This window comes from Dendrobates tinctorius, unplaced genomic scaffold (assembly GCF_039654945.1).
Source record: "Dendrobates tinctorius isolate UK_male_01 unplaced genomic scaffold, ASM3965494v1 ptg000250l, whole genome shotgun sequence".
Lineage (NCBI taxonomy): Eukaryota > Metazoa > Chordata > Amphibia > Anura > Dendrobatidae > Dendrobates > Dendrobates tinctorius.
The window spans coordinates 6,536,755-6,556,317 of NW_027361917.1; the positions used below are offsets into that span (position 1 = coordinate 6,536,755).

A 19,563-nucleotide genomic window follows, 5' to 3' on the forward strand; every position below is an offset into this window, starting at 1 on the left:
AATGTGAAACCAGTCTGAGTGGCAGAAATATGGGGTGGTCCACAATACACAGGCCAGATTGCTATTTCAATTCACCGATCCAAACTACATGTCCAAACGGCTGTTATAAGAGGATCTCCAGACTACACATCTAGGCTGCTGCAATGTAGGATGCGCCAGACTACACATCCAGATGGCCATTACAAGAGGTGCTCAAGACTACACATCCAGACTACTGTTATAGGTGGTGCTCTAAACTACACATCCAGATGGCTATTATAAGAAGTGCTCCAGATTACACATCTAGATAGCTGTTATAGGAGAGACTCCAGACTACACATCCAAACGGCTATTATAGGCTGCTCTCCATACTACAGATTTAGACTACTGTTATAGGCGGTGCTCCAGACTACACATCCAGATTCCTGTTATAGGCTGTTCTCCAGACTACACATCCCAGATTAATGATATAGGTGGTGCTTCAGACTACACATCCAGATTACTGTTATAGGCGGTGCTCCAGACTACACATTCAGATTACTGTTATAGTTGGTGCTCCAGACTACACATCCATATTACTGTTATAGGCGGTGCTCCAGACTACACATCCAGATTACTGTTATAGGTGGTGCTTCAGACTACACATCCAGATTACTGTTATAGGCGGTGCTCCAGACTACACATTCAGATTACTGTTATAGTTGGTGCTCCAGACTACACATCCATATTACTGTTATAGGCGGTGCTCCAGACTACACATCCATATTACTGTTATAGGCGGTGCTCCAGACTACACATCCATATTACTGTTATAGGCGGTGCTCCAGACTACACATCCAGATGACTGTTAAAGGCGGTGCTCCAGACTACACATCCATATTACTGATGCAGGTGGTGCTCCAGACTACACATCCAGATTACTGTTATAGGCGGTGCTCCAGACTACACATTCAGATTACGGTTATAGTTGGTGCTCCAGACTACACATCCATATTACTGTTATAGGCGGTGCTCCAGACTACACATCCATATTACTGTTATAGGCGGTGCTCCAGACTACACATCCGTATTACTGTTATAGGCGGTGCTCCAGACTACACATCCAGATGACTGTTAAAGGCGGTGCTCCAGACTACACATCCATATTACTGATGCAGGTGGTGCTCCAGACTACACATCTTTAGATGGTGCTCCAGACTACACAGCCAAATGGCTATTACAAGATGAGCTCCAGATTACGCATCTAGACTGCTGTTATAGGTGGTGCTCCAGACTACACATCCAGATGACTGTTATAGGTGGTGCTCCAGACTACACATCCATATTACTGTTATAGGTGGTGCTCCAGACTACACATCCATATTACTGTTATAGGCGGTGCTCCAGACTACACATCCAGATGACTGTTAAAGGCGGTGCTCCAGACTACACATCCATATTACTGATACAGGTGGTGCTCCAGACTACACATCTAGATTACTGTTTTAGATGGTGCTCCAGACTACACAGCCAAATGGCTATTACAAGACGAGCTCCAGATTACGCATCTAGACTGCTGTTATAGGTGGTGCTCCAGACTACACATCCAAATGACTGTTATAGGTGGTGCTCCAGACTACACATCCATATTACTGATATAGGTGGTGCTCCAGACTACACATCCATATTACTGTTATAGGCGATGCTCCAGACTACACATCTAGATTACTGTTATAGGTGGTGCTCCAGACTACACAGCCAAATGGCTATTACAAGACGAACTCCAGATTACGCATCTAGACTGCTGTTATAGGTGGTGCTCCAGACTACACAGCCAGATGACTGTTATAGGTGGTGCTCCAGACTACACATCCATATTACTGATATAGGTGGTGCTCCAGACTACACATCCATATTACTGTTATAGGCGATGCTCCAGACTACACATCTAGATTACTGTTATAGGTGGTGCTCCAGACTACACAGCCAAATGGCTATTACAAGACGAACTCCAGATTACGCATCTAGACTGCTGTTATAGGTGGTGCTCCAGACTACACAGCCAGATGACTGTTATAGGTGGTGCTCCAGACTACACATCCATATTACTGATATAAGCGATGCTCCAGACTATACCATCCAGATTACTGTTATAGGTGGTGCTCCAGACTACACATCCAGATTACTGTTATAGGTGGTGCTTCAGACTACACAACCAAATGGCTATTACAAGACGAGCTCCAGATTACGCATCTAGACTGCTGTTATAGGTGGTGCTCCAGTCGAAGGATTAAAAAACAAAAGGTAAAAAAGTCATTACTTTCACAATAGACACACGTTTTTTTTCTAACTAGGTCTAGATTATACATATAGAGTCCATGATAGAGTTACTTCAAAACAGATCAATGCTTCAAAAAATCCAAAGTCATTAATTTATAATGGTCAAAGATTCAGAAATACATGTGGCCGCAATGAGGAGCATTAACAGCTGACATTTGATCAAGGTACTCTTAAAGAAGCAGATGGGTCATATACCAAAGCACATTAATAAGGGGATTATGTAAAGCTGAACAGAATCAATGAGCAACAAAACAATGAGGATGACGGGGACAATTTCATTACTTTTTCATCCAGTCCTCAATTATAATGGTGCAGTCTGGGCACAATCCTAATTGCAGCCACAATTTATTAGCATGACACGCTAGCTATAACCTTATGTGGCACCTCCAGCTTTATAAACATATTTTAATAGTGCGATCACGAAAGATACATTTACTTACTTCTTTCACAAGCAACCTTGCTGTTGCCTCACACCTATTTTATGACATCTATAAGTCCTAATGGAACATACACAAAGTGGACATTTAAGGCTTGGGCTAATCAGACTTTTTAAAGAGATTTTCCAATGTTTCCAGTTCCGTCCAAATGAATGCATGCAGCACAGTAAGTCGTTATGGACTGGAAGGGTCAATAATTAATGAAGTATTCCTCCCATCAAAGTTTTTATCCTCTTAATATATTGCAGTCATCATATCAGGATGGTGAGCGGACTGCAAATTATGTTCTACAAGGAACAGTTAAAGGATTCCCGAATGTTTAGCTTGCAAAAAGAAGGCTTACAAGAGACTTAACCCCTCTACCCCCAAGGTGGTTTGCACATTCATGACCAAGCCAATTTTTACAATTTTGACCACTGTCACTTTATGAGGTCATAAGGCTGTGTGCACACGCTGCGGATTCCGCTGCGTTTCCGCAGCGGTTTTGGCCGCTGCGGACACGCAGCAGTTTTAGCTGCGGTGTACAGTACCATTCATTTGAATGGGAAAAAAAAAACGCTGTGCCGACGCTGCGGAAAAAACCGCACGGATTTGCTGCGGTTTTGAATCCGCAGAAAGAATTGCATGTCAATTCTTTCTGCGGAAACCGCGCGGGTTCCTATCTCCACCATTGTGGAGATAGTGAATCCGCAGGACCAAACCGCAGGCAAAACCGCAGATAATCCGCAGGTCTTTGGACCTGCGGATTATCTGCGGTTTTTGCAAAATCCGTGCGGATTAATCCGCAGCGGAATCCGCAGCGTGTGCACGTACCCTAACTCAGCAACTCTTTAACAGATCCTACTGATTCTGATAGTGTTTTGTTGTGACATATTGTATTTCATGATAGGCGTAAAATTTCTTGGCTATAACTTGCGTTTATTTGTGAAAAAAATCAGAACTGTTGCCAAAATTTTGAAAATTTAGCAATTTTAAAACTTTTAATTCTTATGCCCTTAAATCAGAGAGATGTCACACAAAATAGTTAATAAATAACATTTCCCACATGTCTACTTTACATCAATACAATTTTTGAAACAAAATTTTTTTAAGGAAGTTATAAGGGTTAAAAGTTGACCAGCGATTTCTCCTTTTTACAACAAAATGTAGAAAACCATTTTTTGGGACCACCTCATATTTGAAGTGACTCTGAGGGGTTTAAATGACAGAAAATACCCCCAAATTTACACCATTTTAAAAACTGAACACATCAAGCTGCTCAAAACCACACAAAAAATGAACATTTAACTTTTTTTTCCACAAAAAAATACTTTAGATCCATTTTTTTTTATTTTCACAAAGGTAACAGGAAAAAATAGATCCCAAAATTTGTTGTGCAATTTCTCCTGAGCAAGCAGATACCCCATATGTTGGGGAAAACCAATGTTTGAGCACACAGCAGAGCTCGGAAGTAAAGGAGCGCCATTTGATTTTTTGAATGCACAATTAGCTGGAACAATTAACTGGTCTGTAGGAGCCAGAACTGTTAATGGTTGGTAGGGGATCAAATACTCATTTCTGACTGCAAAATGCAAATAAATGTATATAGTTTATACAATGTGATTTTCGATATTCTATTTCTCAATGTTAAAATTAACCTACCCATAAAATTATATATTGCTATTGTCTTTGTCAGTGGGCAAACTTACAAAATCAGGAAGTGATCAAATAATTATTTCCTTCACTATATGTAATAAGGACATTGGATAAGAATACAGTAAATAACCAGAGCTAGCATGGGATTGCAGCAAATATTACCTTCTATGATGGAATCACTGACTGAGTTGATCAGGGAAATGCGGTAGATATAGTATATCTCGACTTCAGCAAAGCATTTGATAAAGTATCTCATACTATCCTTATTGAAAATATGACCAAGTATGGGATTGACAAGGCTACAGTTAGGTGGATTCTTAACTGGCTCAGTGATCATGGTAATAAATGGTCGCACATCCAATTGGTAGAGTGTTCCAAGTGGGGTACCACAAGGCTTTATCCTGGCCCCAGTGTTTTTCAACATTTTTATAAATGATCTAGATAAGGAACTGAAGGAAAACTAATCAAATTTGCAGACAATACAAAGCTAGGAAGGATAGCTAACAATACAGAAGAAAGAGAAATGATTCAGAAGTATCTAGATAAGCTTGAACAATGCGCAGCGACTAATAGAATGTCCTTTAACAGGGAGAAATGCAAGATTCTACATGTGGGCATGAAAAACAAATATTCCATCTACAGAATGGGAGAAATAGAATTAAGCAAGTGCAATTGTGAAAAAGACTTGAGTATACTAAAAGATCATAGACTGCACGAGTCAACAGTGTGATGCAGCAGCAAAAAAGGCAAACACAGTTCTAGGATGTATTAAGAGAAACAAAGAGTCTAAAATCACGTGAAATAATTATTCCCCTCTGCTCCTCCTTGGTCAGGCTTCATCTGGAATAATGTGTCCCATTCTGGGCACCACATTTTAAAAAAAGACATTGAAAAACTGGTGCAAGTTCAGAGAAGAGCTACCAGGATGGTGAGCGGACTAACTGCACACTATGTTCTACAAGGAACAGTTAAAGGATCTGGAAATGTTTAGTTTGCAAAAAAGAAGGCTAAGAGGAGAATAGCTGTCTACAAATATCTGAAGGGCTGTCACAGTGTAGAGGGATCATCCTTATTCTCATTTGCACATGGAAACATAAGAAGCAATGGAATTAAACTGAAAGGGAGAAGATACAGATTAGATATTAGAATAAACTTTTTGACAGTGAAGGTGATCAATGAGTGGAACAGGCTGCCACAAGAGGTGGTAAGCTCTCCTTCAATGAAAGTTTTCAAACGGAGGCTAGACAGACATCTGTCTGAGATGGTTTAGTGAATCCCTTTCAACTCTAACATTGTATAATTTTATGATATGGCTATGGGGATGGAAAAAAATAAAAACGTTTTGGATCTCGGAATAAGGGGAGGAAAAAACAAAAGTGCAAAAAACGGACATGACATCTTCCACCAGAAAAAAAAAGCAAGAAGACCAGCTGGGAAAACACGCAGTAGTATGAAGAAGCAGTGGGCATGCAAGCATCTTTTACACCTCCATCAGCCCATTTTTAAATACAAAAATATTTTGTGGACAATCCCTATAACTCATTCAGTGTAATGTTTAGTCAATATTATAAGAACTTGAGTAAATGGGGTTGTCCACTACTCAGACAAGCCCTTCTCTATTAGAATATTCAGCGACGTAGAATAACAGACTAGACTCCCTTCTGGTGCCGTTCCAGCGTTGGGTCTCTGATGGCTCGCATGACGTTATGCCAGGTCCTGTTGCCAATTAGCGGCCACTTCACGCTGACTTCCTTCGGACAAAACTGACAACCAAAGGAAGTGAGAGGGCAGAGGCAGTTCTCGCTCTTTCAGGTTGCCAGTTTGATCTGAAGGGAGTGAGACTGAAGTCACCCTTTAGTGGCGGCTAATTTGCTGCAGGTCCCATGCGACATAACGTCATCATTCAAGTGAGCCCTGAGAGGTCAGATGCGGACGGCGCTAGCATGTCGCTGGCACCAAAACTGAATATAGGGTGTTTTTATTAAGTAATTGACAAGGAATTGTTCAAGTAGTGGAATTTCCTTATTAGAAAAAAAAGCCCCTGAAGGTGCTCATAACTTCTAAGTAGCATAACCTGACAATTTTTGCAAAAGTTGAATATAATTGTCAGCGTATCAATGGTTCAATGGATTTCCCTGTAGTCAAAAGAATATCATAATAAAAACCAAAGCGCACCACTGCTGCCCTCTGCTGGTAGCCATCTTGCATTGACAATACGTTATCCCTACGATATAAATGAAAAAAAGGAGCAAGTACTTAATGAAAGCAACATAAACTGTTTAAAGATACACAAGACGGAATACTTTTAAGAGTAAAATTTTCCGCACATTCAAGCTATACAAAAGCAGTATATAAATACACAGTTCATGCAGCTAAAATAAATATGGAAAATCTCTTAATTAAACCAACAAAGGCTTAAAAGGCATAACCAACTGCAGTCTTGCTTTAGAAACTACTTATTTGGAAAAACTGAATGTAAAATAGAACATATTTTGGAAATGAGATTATCAGGTTAAGATTTAATATAGCCTACAGACCCGAATATACACAGACTGACCACCTAGGAGTCCTAAACATCTGTCTACCAAGATAAATACATTTAGAAGATGAGGGTAGGACATAAACACAGTCATATTTATTAGCATTAAAATCTCAATGAGTTAATCAAGATGAAAGACATAGAAGTCAAATAAGGACACGTCCGCTCCTTCGAGCTGGGCCATTGACTATTCCATATAATGTAATTATACGAGTAAACGCTCTTCTGTCTCTGGAGCGTCCAGTCAATTTATGTTATTATGTCCAATACTCCTTATATTGCTCAGAAACAATAACTGAATGATAACCCATTAATTGTATACACATGTAAATTATAATATCATTATTTAACAAAAACTAAAGCAAATTACAGATGCATTTTTATGTATAAATATATGTGTGGTCAGTACAAAGGACTGGCACATTACTTACTCCTTCCAAGGACCATACTAAGGTCCAGGGGGCGCTCATTACGGGTGGAAGAAGGGGGATTCCGACAACTAAATAGGAAAGGGTTCTTTATAGTTAGAGCAGTCAGAACGTGGAATGCCCGACCACAAGAGAAGAGTAATGGCCGACACTATAACAGCTTTTAAAAAACGGAAGGATGATTTCTTCAATTCACATAACATTGAGGGTTATAGTTAATTTAGTGACAAAATGAAGAATTGGTGGAGAAACTTTGAACTTGATGGACCTAGGTCTTTATTCAACCTATTTAACTATATAACTATGTAATTATGTGAAGAACTAGGTTACACCTTTACGGCTTCCATAGGAATTAAGAGGTTAAGTAGTAGCTAGGTGCTCCAGATCAAATGCCCTTGACTAACTGTTCATCAAGTGTGACCACCTCTACAAAAGAAAACTTTTTGGCACCGAGTAGAGATCTTCCCAATGAACTTAGAGAAAAAATTGTTGCTGCCCATCAATCTGGGAAAAGTTATAAGGCCATTTCCAAAATATTTGGAGTCTATCATTTTACAGCGAGAAAGATTATTCACAAGTGGAAAACATTCAAGAGCGCTGACAAGTAATGGATGTCCAAGCATATTCACCCCAGTGTCAAAATGTGCGATGCTCAGAGACATTGCAAAAAACCTAAGAGCTACAGCTCAGACTCTAAAGGCCTCATCAGATTAAACAATCATGTTCATGACAATACATTTAGAAAAAGGCTGAACAGATATGGTTTATTTAAAAGTGTTGCCAGGAGGAAGCTGCTTCTTTCTAAAAAGAGCATAGCAGCTTGGCTAAAGTTTGAAACTTTCACCTGAAGAAAGCACAAAACTTCTGGAACAGTATTCTGATGAAATTGATTGAGAGACTGAGTGTAAAGCTATCAACAGTGTTTTGAATGAATCTACAATGTGCACATTTCAATAGGGGCAAAAAAAAAAACAAAAAAAACGCATGGACAGGTGTGCCCAAACTTATGTTGTACTATATACATATATAGTGGATATAACAAAAATAAATTGCCAGGTTTTTGTCTTGAAGAGAAGACAGCTGACATCCACAGAAGAGCCAAAGATCAGTTGCCGATTCGCTATAAGCTCTGTTCTCCTGACATTAGACTTCTTCTTTGTTTCTGGACATGAGCAGTGCACCTATGAAGCCGAGAAGGTACACCGAACTTCAGAGGAGCAATCATGTATAGGAAAGAAAGTCACACCAGCTCTTGCAAATCATGTTTTCACGCCCATAGAGGCATGATTACAAGCTGAGTGGGACGACTAGTTTGGAGAGACAAATTCCCAATAGACTAATCAAAAAATTATTTGCAGATTAAAAACGGACTTTAAAAATACATTTTTTTTAAACATCTGTTAATGTGTCACCCAGGATAAAAGGACTGTGAGGCAGAGTACGTAATGATGGTGGTTTGGAGGGCATGGCAAACCGGTCAGGTTCACTTTAATGTATTGCCCTATCTTAGAATATACTGAACACAGTTTATCTCTAGAGTATTTCTGAGCAGAGCGCTTCTCCTTCCACCAATGGTAAGGGTGGTGATTGACCGGTAGCTGTCTGTACATACAGCAGACGGGCTCTGAGCTTTCCATAAATCAATGACTTCACTTTCAATCCTAGCCGGTTACTCACATGTTTTGTTTCAGCTGCTGAGGCTGGAGGCTCCAACTCTATTGTAACCGGGCCGTCGTTTTGTATGTGTACTTGCATGTAAGCTCCAAATTTGCCATCTAAAAAAAAGCAAAATAGTTGGTCATATGTAAAGTGTCCTTTCCTGGTCATCAACCACTACTGCAAGTTAGTACGTTATTAATATTTTAACCAGGATTCCAAAAATATAAAAAGTTGTGTCAGATATATAGTAACAGCCAGTGGTGTCATGAGGAAACTAAAGGGAACCTATCACCAAAAAAAAAAACGTTATTAACCTGCAGATATAGGGTTAATATGCAGTTAATAGCATTGGGAACCTGTCCGGTCCCAGCACTTAGACCCTCGTGGTATAGCTCGGCGTTCAGTTATGGGTGTGGAGCTGGCACAAATTCAGTCACCGCTCTGTGTATAGAAAGTGGAGCGGCTGTAGGCACGCCACCGGCACTGACTGACCACAGCTCAGTATCAGGGTTGGCTGGCAGTCAGGGACGGGGCTGCCACGATCTACACACAGAGCGGTTACTGAACCCATGACGGCACCACCCCCATGACTGAACGCTGCCGGGGGGAATAAGGTTCATTTCCTCCCAGCAGTGAGGGTCTAAGTACTGGCACCAGGCAGGTTCAGAATTAACCCCGTATCTGCAGGTTAATAGCGTTTTTTCATGTGACAGATTCCCTTTAACAGTGATGCACAATTGCTTATCAACAGGTAATTAAAGTGTTCATTTTCACAAATTCACAATTTCTTTCATTCAAGGTCGGAACAAACACTGAAATGATATTTTTACGTTGTCTTTTTGCATTATTCTAGATCACCACCTAGTGTCAAGTGATGTTACTGTACTGAAATGCTGGTCTTGCAAGGGATGACGTTTGGCACCTTATGCACTCACAATGCTAAAGGATCGTATGAGTTTAACAACTCACAACTCCCTAACTTCTTCCCACCAAGGCAAATTTTCATTTTAACATGTTAGTTTTTACCTCCCCATTTGCCAGAGGTCATAACTTTTTCCATATACATAGCCGTATGAGTGTTTGTTTGTTTTATTAAAAAAAAAAAAAGTTTTTTCCCCCATTTTTCTCCTTAAAATTCCGGGTGCATTTTATAATCCGGTGCGTTTTATAATCTGCAAAATACGAAAGTTTTTTCCAGTCTTGTACATTTTAAAAATTGCAAAAAGGAAAATGGGCCAGTGTAAAAGTTTGGGCACCCTGCCTGGTTAGTAACTAGTAGCACCCACTTTTTTTCATCCATTCTTCAAGCTCTGTGAGATTCTTGGGTTGTCTTCCATGCACTGCTATTTTGAGGTCTAGCAACAGATATTCAATGATGTTCAGATCAGGGGACTGTGAGGGCCATTGTAAAATTTTCAGCTTGCGCCTTTTCGGCTATGTGCACACGGTGTGGATTCTGCTGCGGATACGCAGTGGATTTGGCCCTGCAGATTCACATCAGAACTGCATGTGATGTACATAGCCTATGTAAAACAAAATCTGCAGTGCACATGCTGTTTTTTTTTCCCCGCAGATTTGGTGCGGAAAGAAAAATGCAGCATGTCACTTCTTTTGTGCGGTTTTGCTGCAGGGGAAAACCGCACAAAACATGCAGTAAAACCGCAAAAAAATGCACTAAATCCGCAGGAAAAATGCAGGTCATTTGAACTGCGGATTTAGTAAATTCTGAGCGGAAAATTCCAAAGAATACGCACCGTGTGCACATAGCCTTCAGGTAGTCTATTGTGGACTTTGACTTGTGTTTAGAATCATTATCAATTTGTAGAAGCCATCCTCTTTTCATCTTCAGCTTTTTCACAGATGTTTAAAGCTGCATCAAGAATTTGTTGAAATTTCATTGAATCCATTCTTCCCTCTACCCATGAAATGTTACCCAGGATTAACGCATGGCGAGATGTTCTTTTCCTGAAATTCGGTGCCCTTTTTTTCTTCACACATACCTTTGATCATTGTGGCCAGAGAACTATTTTAACCTCATCAGTCCAAATGACTTGTTTCCAAAATGCATCAGAATTATTTAGATGTTCTTTTGCATACTTCCGATGAGGACGCAGGAGAGGTTTTCTTCTGATAACTCATCCATGAAGGCCACATTTGTGCAAGCGTCTCTGTACAGTAGAACAATGTACAACAACTCTAGATTCTGCTAAATTTTTATGAAGGTCTTTTGCAGTCAAGCGGGGGGGTTCTGATTCACCTTTTTAGCAATCCTACGAGAAGCGCACACTGAAATTTCACTTTTTCTCCCAGCCAGACCTTATTTAGACCTCTACTGTTCCTTTTAACTGCCATTTCAGAATTCCTATCTTCTTATAGCCTTCTCCTGCTTTGTGGGCCTCCACCATTTTCATTTTCAGAGTGCTAGGCATCTGCTTTAAAAGAGCTCAGGGCTTCTGTTTTTTTGGCACAAGGTTAGAGGAGGCTGGGTTTTTATAAAGCTGGGAAATTTGCATCACCTGGCCTTTTTTAACAATGATCGTGAACAAGCCATAACCCATGATATCATGACTAAGGGTGCGCAGTCACCAGAAAAGCGTTGATAACGCAAGCAACCTTTGTACTATGCTGGCATTTTACCTCGTCTGTACCATATGAATTGAAGTGAATAAAAGAATAGTTTATTTTCACTACATCGTGGAGCTGGACAATCCCTTCATTTCTTCAGTTCAAGCGCCCTGACACGGCGGCTCCATGCTCCGATGTTCAAGATGCCTTCTCTGGTGAGCTGGAATTTTTGATTTACCATAATGTTAAAGTACCACACAAACCCTTTAAGTGATAGACAATCTGAAAATCACTTTGTCACAGACAACCTCTTTCATCAAATGACATCAAATTGTCTGACAGTGCACTGACCATTTACTTTCATCTCTATTCTGCAATTATATAACAAAAATGATTATTAAATGTTCATATCGTTGGTTCATTTTAGGTTTCCGAGCAGCACCTAACTTAATGCGGTATTTTATTTTCAGCATAAAAATGTTCTTTACTAATCAAATGTCGCCATCCAGCCATTACAAAACCTTCTCATCAGCAATCAACAGGAATTGGCTGTAGGAATAGAAACGCCGGTTACAAAAATTAAACTCAAGTGCGTCAAGAGCAGAAATACAGTAATCCCGGGGAAAATTGCAATCAGTGAGACACTAGATAAATCCAAAAGACAAGATGTTCCCGTGGCAAATAATACAATGTTTCTCTTGCAGGCTAAATCTAAATGATGGAGCAGGTTATCACAGACGTCAACTGAAATATCTCTTACGGTGTGAGTCTCATTGCTAAATATTGGATAGAAATTATCAGGTCATAAACTGTCATGAGATTAGGCTACAATTTGGTCACTTGCATTAGCAGCCTCAGACTGGCAAACCAGGATCCGGTGGATCCCACAGTGGACTCCTGTCCCTCTGTGAACATATATTCTCGGACCACAGCGTCTCTTGTATAGAAGACTTCCAGTCAAGGTACCAATAACTCCAGTATGAGCAATAGTACAGGAGGACAGCTCGTCCACCGGTTTGGGCTTTCTAGATAGCTACCTGACAGCTGTTTGCCAGGCTTTTACGTCTGCAATGATAATGCCACCTTTTAAATTTTCCCACCCCTCCGGCAGTTTGGATTTTTGATAGATTTTCATAAAAGAGAGTGACAACAGGTATATTAGGTGGAGCAAGAAATGTACATTCTGCAAAGCTTGTCTCTCTACGCACTATTGACACAACTCCCCAAAAGGAGGGCAAAAAAAAAACCTAGTTCTGAAATAAAGATTTCCCATAATGGCCATTTATGATCTATTCACAAGACAGGTGATACATCTCTGATCACTGGTGAGGGGGCTATATCATGAAACCCCCATTATTAACTTGATCATCAGTCCTATGCCCCCCATTCCTTCTCACTCTATAACCGCAGTTAGAACTTTATAAAGGAACCTTTCTGGTCCCCTAACGATTGTAAAATGCCACAATAACTATTTAGAGATGCATTTCTGCATTCAAATAAATTGCTTTACGACCTATAGAAATGTTATGTCTCAAAAAAAAAAAAAAAAAGTTTTATAGTGCCTCATGTCGTATGCAAATAAATTATGGCGAGTCCATTTGGCTGCCTACTCACCGTGACTAATCTGGTCTCACCAGCTCTAATCACGCCTGTCTGGGCATGATTCATGCCCTTACACTGTCCAAAGCATCTCCTCATCCCTACAAATCTTGAACATTTAGTGAGAGGGGACTTCCACTACCGCCTCAGTGAGTGGAAGCGAGAGGTTACAGAGAGAATAAAATTTCATTTTCTCCCTGTAGCCGCTGCTCAACTAAGCCAGGTTTAAATGCTATTTACCTGCAGATCAAACTTAGATCTGCAAATAAATAGCATTTTCAGTAAAAGTTTCAAATTTTAACATTACAAAAAAAAAACCTTTTTTTCTTCCTTTTTTTTTAGACCCCCTAGGGGACTTGAACCTACAATTACTTGATTGCTTGTTCTATATGCTGCAGTATTGTAGTATATAAAAGAAATAACAATCCATTATTTGGTTAGGCTTAATGGAAGCACAAAGATGGCAGGGATGTGGGCCTCCAATAGGCACCTGGCTCCAATGACAACTATCAGCATCCCACTCTGCAGGGTGGGATGTGGTGATGGGAGCTAGAATGGTCACATTCTGCAATCGATTCACTTAATTGTCACCATCAAAAAATGACAGCGGCATTTAATTGGTTAAACAGCAGCAAGAGGCAGGTGCCAGCTCACAGCACAGCCGGCACCCACCGTGTAGAGTGCAGCCTAACCTCCTGAGCCCACTCTCTACATCTGCACCCAATGTACATGACATATTGGAAAGTTACAGTACATGTATATTTTTTATTTTTATACATCTATATAACTAAACACGTCTACTCTGAAGGATCTGTATGTTCTAACTACATTACAACCTGTTAAAATTCATCCTCCAAGTTCTGATTATGGAAATCAAAACTTAGTAGGGGAGAAGGTTTGCATATATTAGCACACTATAAATGCTGAAAACCTGTGAGGTCAATGTACTGTCATTCCTACATAGTAATGTACATTAATACACAACTTTTGCTCCACCCTCGTTTTTGCATGGTGGCTATGTTTCAACTTTTGAGCCCCCTTTTTGCACACCAGTCTTAATGAAGGGACTACTGGACTGAGATGTGCTTAATTCATTAATAAATTAATTAAGTGCATCTTACAACAGTTGTTCGCCTCGGCCAGTAATGATACTCTAGTCTGGGACTGGAGTACATTTGTGGCTTTACCTATACAAACTTTTACTCGTAATTTACTAAAGTGGCAGAATTTTCAGTAATTTGATTGGTGGACTTTGCAAAATCCTGATCTGGCAAACAAACAACAAAAGCCAGAGAAATTCTGAGCAACTTTTAGTTCCACAAACATTTTGCAAAATTTCAAGGTGTTTATGCCAAAAATGATGGCCTAAACAGTAGCAGAATTTAATTATACTAGAACAGTATAGCTGTGGCAGCTGCCTCTTCTTTCCCCCATCGCGCACTGCTCCTCCCAGCCTGTTCACTGTACCAAGGACTTCCAACTGCGACCACCCCCTGAAGATTACTGTGCGTCTGTTACACCGCTCCGTCATACTCAACCGACCTCCGCTCCCACGCCGCAACCTCTCTCCACCCGACGGCCACGGCGGTCACCTCTGACGGGCTCGCGGCCGACGCCATCCCTGCATGCAATGCGCATGCGCCATAGGCCGCGCCTCCCTGCTGCTTCTTGTGCTCCGGCTGTGCCCTGACCCGGAAGCACCTTCGGACCAATGGCAGACCAGACGGGGCTATATCAGGCCGCTTCCCCATGAGGGAGGCGCCTGATCGTTGTGTTACCTTGCACACTGGGCCCTGCTTCCTCCTGTGCTCTCTGCAGCCTCTCGGTTCCGTCCGCGGTGTTTTCTGCAGCAGCTTCGCAGCCCTGTCTCCCGTGTTCCCTGCAGTATACTCCAGTCCTGCTCCAGCGTACCTGTTCCTTCCTACTCCAGTCCTGTTCCTGTGTTCCTGTTCCTGTGTCCCAGTTCCATCCTACTCCAGTCCTGCACCAGCGTTCCTGTTCCATTCTACTCCAGTCCTGCCTTCGGTGTTCCTGCTCCATCCAGCTATCCACACTCCTACAGTCCTACTCCAGTCCAGTCTCCTGTGTTCCGCTCTAGCCACCTCTCCATATTCCAGCCTTACAGTCTACGCTTCAGTCTTACACTCCTACTCCAGTCCATTCTTAGCCACCCCTCTCAGTACCAGCTACCGTGGTACTCGAACCCCTGGGCCTGCTCCTAACGGTCCCTGTATAGGGGTCGGTTCCACCTGGCAGCTCGCCCGGGCCCCTCGGTGCCACAGTCCAGAGGGTCCACTCCTGGAGATTTCGGCTCCTGACCACCCACGCTAACAGCGTCCCACATCCTGATATCATAGACATGCAATGCAGAGTGACCGCCAAGACCTGGTAGCAGTTGGAAGTCCTGGCCCAGACTGAGCAGGTCAAGGACGCAACAGCGGACAGTGGATCAGATGTCCCTTTGTGCTATCGCAGCTTCAGCATATCTACTCACTGCCAAGATTTCCACCTGTGAAAAGACCTTAGAGGTCTAAGCTAATTACTGGTGCTGACTGATGGACTGGGTCCCATCTTCAAGTCTTAAAGGTTTTTGTTTTTTTTTTTTAATTTGACAAAGAAAAGTCAACAGTCTCCGAAAGACCGGAATCATTGATGTCCCAACCACCAGTCACCTGACCACTGGAGCCACTGATCGGCTGCAGGATCTAGTGAATGGTTCCCAGAATGTCATCTCTTTCGCACTAGCAAAGACTGTCAAAGAAGCAGCACTGGCACAGAATTTCATGGCTAGTAAAGCTTCTGTTCTTTTATAGGGTTGGTTTCCCTGTCAGTTTTTTTTTTTTGTTTTTTTTTTAAATCCCCCCCCGCCACCTCTGAATGTCTGAACTGAGATCTGTGAAGGAATGTTTTGGAGAGTATATGTGCAATCCTGGGTCTGTAGATGGTGGAGGGGAAGTCGGATTTAGGTTCTGTAAACAAAGGATTCTAGTAGTGCAAGTGCTGTTAACAGGGGATCTATTCAGAGGTCTGTAAAAAAGGGGAATCTGATCTGAGATCTGGAAATTAGGGTGATTTTGAATGTGGTGTCTAGTTTAAGATCTATATTTTCAGGAATCTGGTCTGTAGTCTGCTACAACATGGGGGGATGATCTGGAGGCTTTTAAAAGGGAGTGGGGGGGACAGGTGTGGAGTTTGTGCAAGGTGATACGGGGGGGGGGTGTAGAGTTGTCTGTTAAGTGTACCTTTTGGGATGCCTGGAATGGGGGCTATTCTTTAGGGGTCTGGTCAACTTAGGAAAGCACAAGTAATCTGTTTATGTCTATATTTAGGGGGTCCTGTCTGACTAGGGATCTAGTGTGTGATCCATATTTATTTTGCTAAAAGAATTCATATTGATATTAGTGGCTCAAATTCTTACGTTGATGGCATGTCATTTATTAAAGGGGTGGTCTAATATTCCTATCTTCAGGATAAGGGGGTGATGCACTCCTGAAGATTGACAGTTTGCTGGTCCCAACAGTGCTCTCTGCCAGGCTCCTAGCAGGGGCAGCTTTGCCTCTACAGCATGAGAGAAGCACAGAGACATCGAGGCGGTGAGAATCCAGCCTCACAAGCCCGTGTTCCTTGTCAAGGACATCGGCCACCCCTGAGGTGGCCAGTAACCTTGGCAATGAACTCTATCCTACAGAATTAAAAATCGCTTCATTTTTGAGAAAGAATTTTATTAAGAGGCAAATTTTTCAAAATTCCTTGCATTTACCAGAACTTTGACAAATCGCTTATTTATGAAGAAAACTCTTTTAATTGATGGAGCATAAAGCTGAAAAATCTAGTGTTACGACACCGTTGGACTCTCCCTTATGCACTCTGCCCTTGGTGGAAGCTCTCTACAAATTTTAAGGATAAAGTCTGGTTACTTTTAGCCACCGTGGCTACCAACCCATGACGGAATACTCTGGTTTCAGTAAATAAATCATATTCACTGTAATTATACTGTAAAATGGCCACATTTCTAAATTAAACCACTGCCTTAATGACTACAGTATCTGCTTTTTATAGACAGAAAGTAGATTCATACTATCATATTTTCAGTATTCATCCACTTAGACTATCATACTTTGACTATCACGGTCTCAGGCATTACTGGTATTTAGGACATTTCCTGAGGCATTTTACATTTATAGAAAGCAAATAACACACCGGGATATCCCCAGAGGTCTACATTTACAGATATAAAATGGGTGTCTATTTTTACAGCACATGGAAAGCTATGCCACAAACATAACCTAGAAAATAATGAGCATATGAATAGCATATTACGGCCGCAGCATCGGCACATGGCTATGCTGTCCATCTGGTGATGGCTGTCAGGCCTGATTTTACTCTCCTCAGTGGTTCACATGCTATCTAACGAATCGGGGGAAGAATTATGTCAATTGTGAAGACACATTCTGTTCGAGTAAACTATAAACAGTTCAGGTTTCTGGTATCAGATCAGGCCCAGGGCATCTCTGAGAAATGAGGCCAGCTCACAATGTTCAACTAATGCAGAAATGTTCGACAAAAACTGTGGAGTACATCGAGCAGTTTTGCTAGTTTTAGCAGACTTTGGAATTTGTGAGGAAAAAAAAAAAAATTATAATAAATAGAATAAAAGTCAATGTCAGACACGGAGGACTTCACAGCGGCATTGCGAGCTAAAGCCCCAGATACAATTTTGTTCCAGCAACTCTTGCCATCTTCAAGCTGTCCTCCAAAGGGCTATTACGGAAGGTCACAGCAGTGCCTTCCTAAATCTGGCATGTAGCCAAACAGGTTAAAAGTTATAAAAAATTTGGATGGTATTTTTGCCATAGACTTTCATTATAAATGTGGAACCGCTTGGTTTCTACAGCCTCTACGTATTACAGTACATAGTTAGCTACAGAATAACAGGCAGAAGATATGTATAAAAAAAATGACAGTCTCCTATAAAAGCCAGCCACAAGCCTATAAACACTGGCCATTTAATAACAGGCATGGGGGTATTCTGCAGAACCCCAGCTGTCATGACAGCTCATCAGCGCCCCCCGATCACGGAAAGGATCGCTGATGGGTGGGACTGATGACACTCTTACGGCTGGAATGTGTTAAATCCCGATGTCCGATTGATAGCGGGATTTAACTGGTGAACAACTGTGGGTGGAGCGCCGATACACCCGCGGCTGTTAAAGACACAGGACATGTTAACTGGGTCATTCATTTTCCCTTCCTCTTCATTCTCCAATACCTATACTTATCCTTTCCCCTCATGTCTATTGTCAGTCTTGTACGTTTTCACTCCCTTTCAGAATGTTAAATATATAAATAATTTGAACTTTATCATAAATTACTGCACATCTATTGTGTATCCAGTTTAATCTGTTTTCATTGTAATCTGATGGTATATAAGTCTTTTTCTTTTTCTTTTCAAGTCTATATATTGTAAAACATAAAAATCTTTTAAATAAAATTACAATTTAAAAAAGAGAAAAAAAAAAGATACAAGACAGCTGATTTAATTAGCTGTCATGTACGGGCTCAGGGTTAGAGCCTGCATCCATGTCAGGGACACAACTTATGACGTATATATACAACATATGTCAGGAAAGGGTTAAACAAAAACGTACCAGAATGGCTTTAATTAGTCAAATTTTCCATACAACATAAAAGCTGTTGCGGTATGGAAAATATGGTGCAGGAATTTCCCACTGAGTACCAAGATAAAGTATAAAAAAAAAAAAAAAAAAAACAGTTGTTGCTGATTTCAGCTTGTGGAAGTATCCTTTGGATTATTGGGAGCACGTATAGTTGCAATCAAAATGATTCAGCATTGCTGTAAATTAGGTTTATTAGCAAGATTTACAAGTGCGTTCTTTCTCCAAATTAAACAAAAAATGCCTCTTAATTGCTCTTTCATTTACTCATCCCTCTCTTTCAAGAGCCATTTTTATATTTTTCCTTGGATAAAGCCATAAGAGGACTTGCTTTTTTATCATACGAGTTGTAGTTGTAGTTGAATGACACCATTCATTTTTCCATATAATGCACTAAAAAATGGTTATTTATTTTTATTATTTATTTTTAAAGTAGGAAAATAAGGGGAGGAGTGACTCACTATTTATATTTTTATTCATATTTTTAAAAACAGTAATTTTTTAAATGCCCTTGAAGCTGCAATCTTTTGACTACTTTTTCTATATACTGCAATTACACAGTATTGAAGTACAAATGTAAAATGATCGTCTTACGTGAAGTACGCCTGTGGCTGATCTTCACAGGAGTGCAGAGAGGGCAGCCATCGGGGACCTTCAGCAGGACCTCCGATTCCAGGGCAACCCACTATTAATATTAGTCAGCTGGAGGCTATTGCCAATGAGGAATA

General features: G+C 40.9%; 1 protein-coding gene across 1 annotated transcript in view; it reads right to left on the minus strand.

Moving 5' to 3' along the window:
* DTD1 (D-aminoacyl-tRNA deacylase 1) overlaps window positions 1–19,563 on the minus strand; it is a 154,740-nt gene that overhangs the window by 116,871 nt on the left and 18,306 nt on the right. The window contains 1 exon segment of the mRNA XM_073557432.1: window positions 9,015–9,112. Within this exon segment, the coding sequence (XP_073413533.1) occupies window positions 9,015–9,112 (98 nt within the window).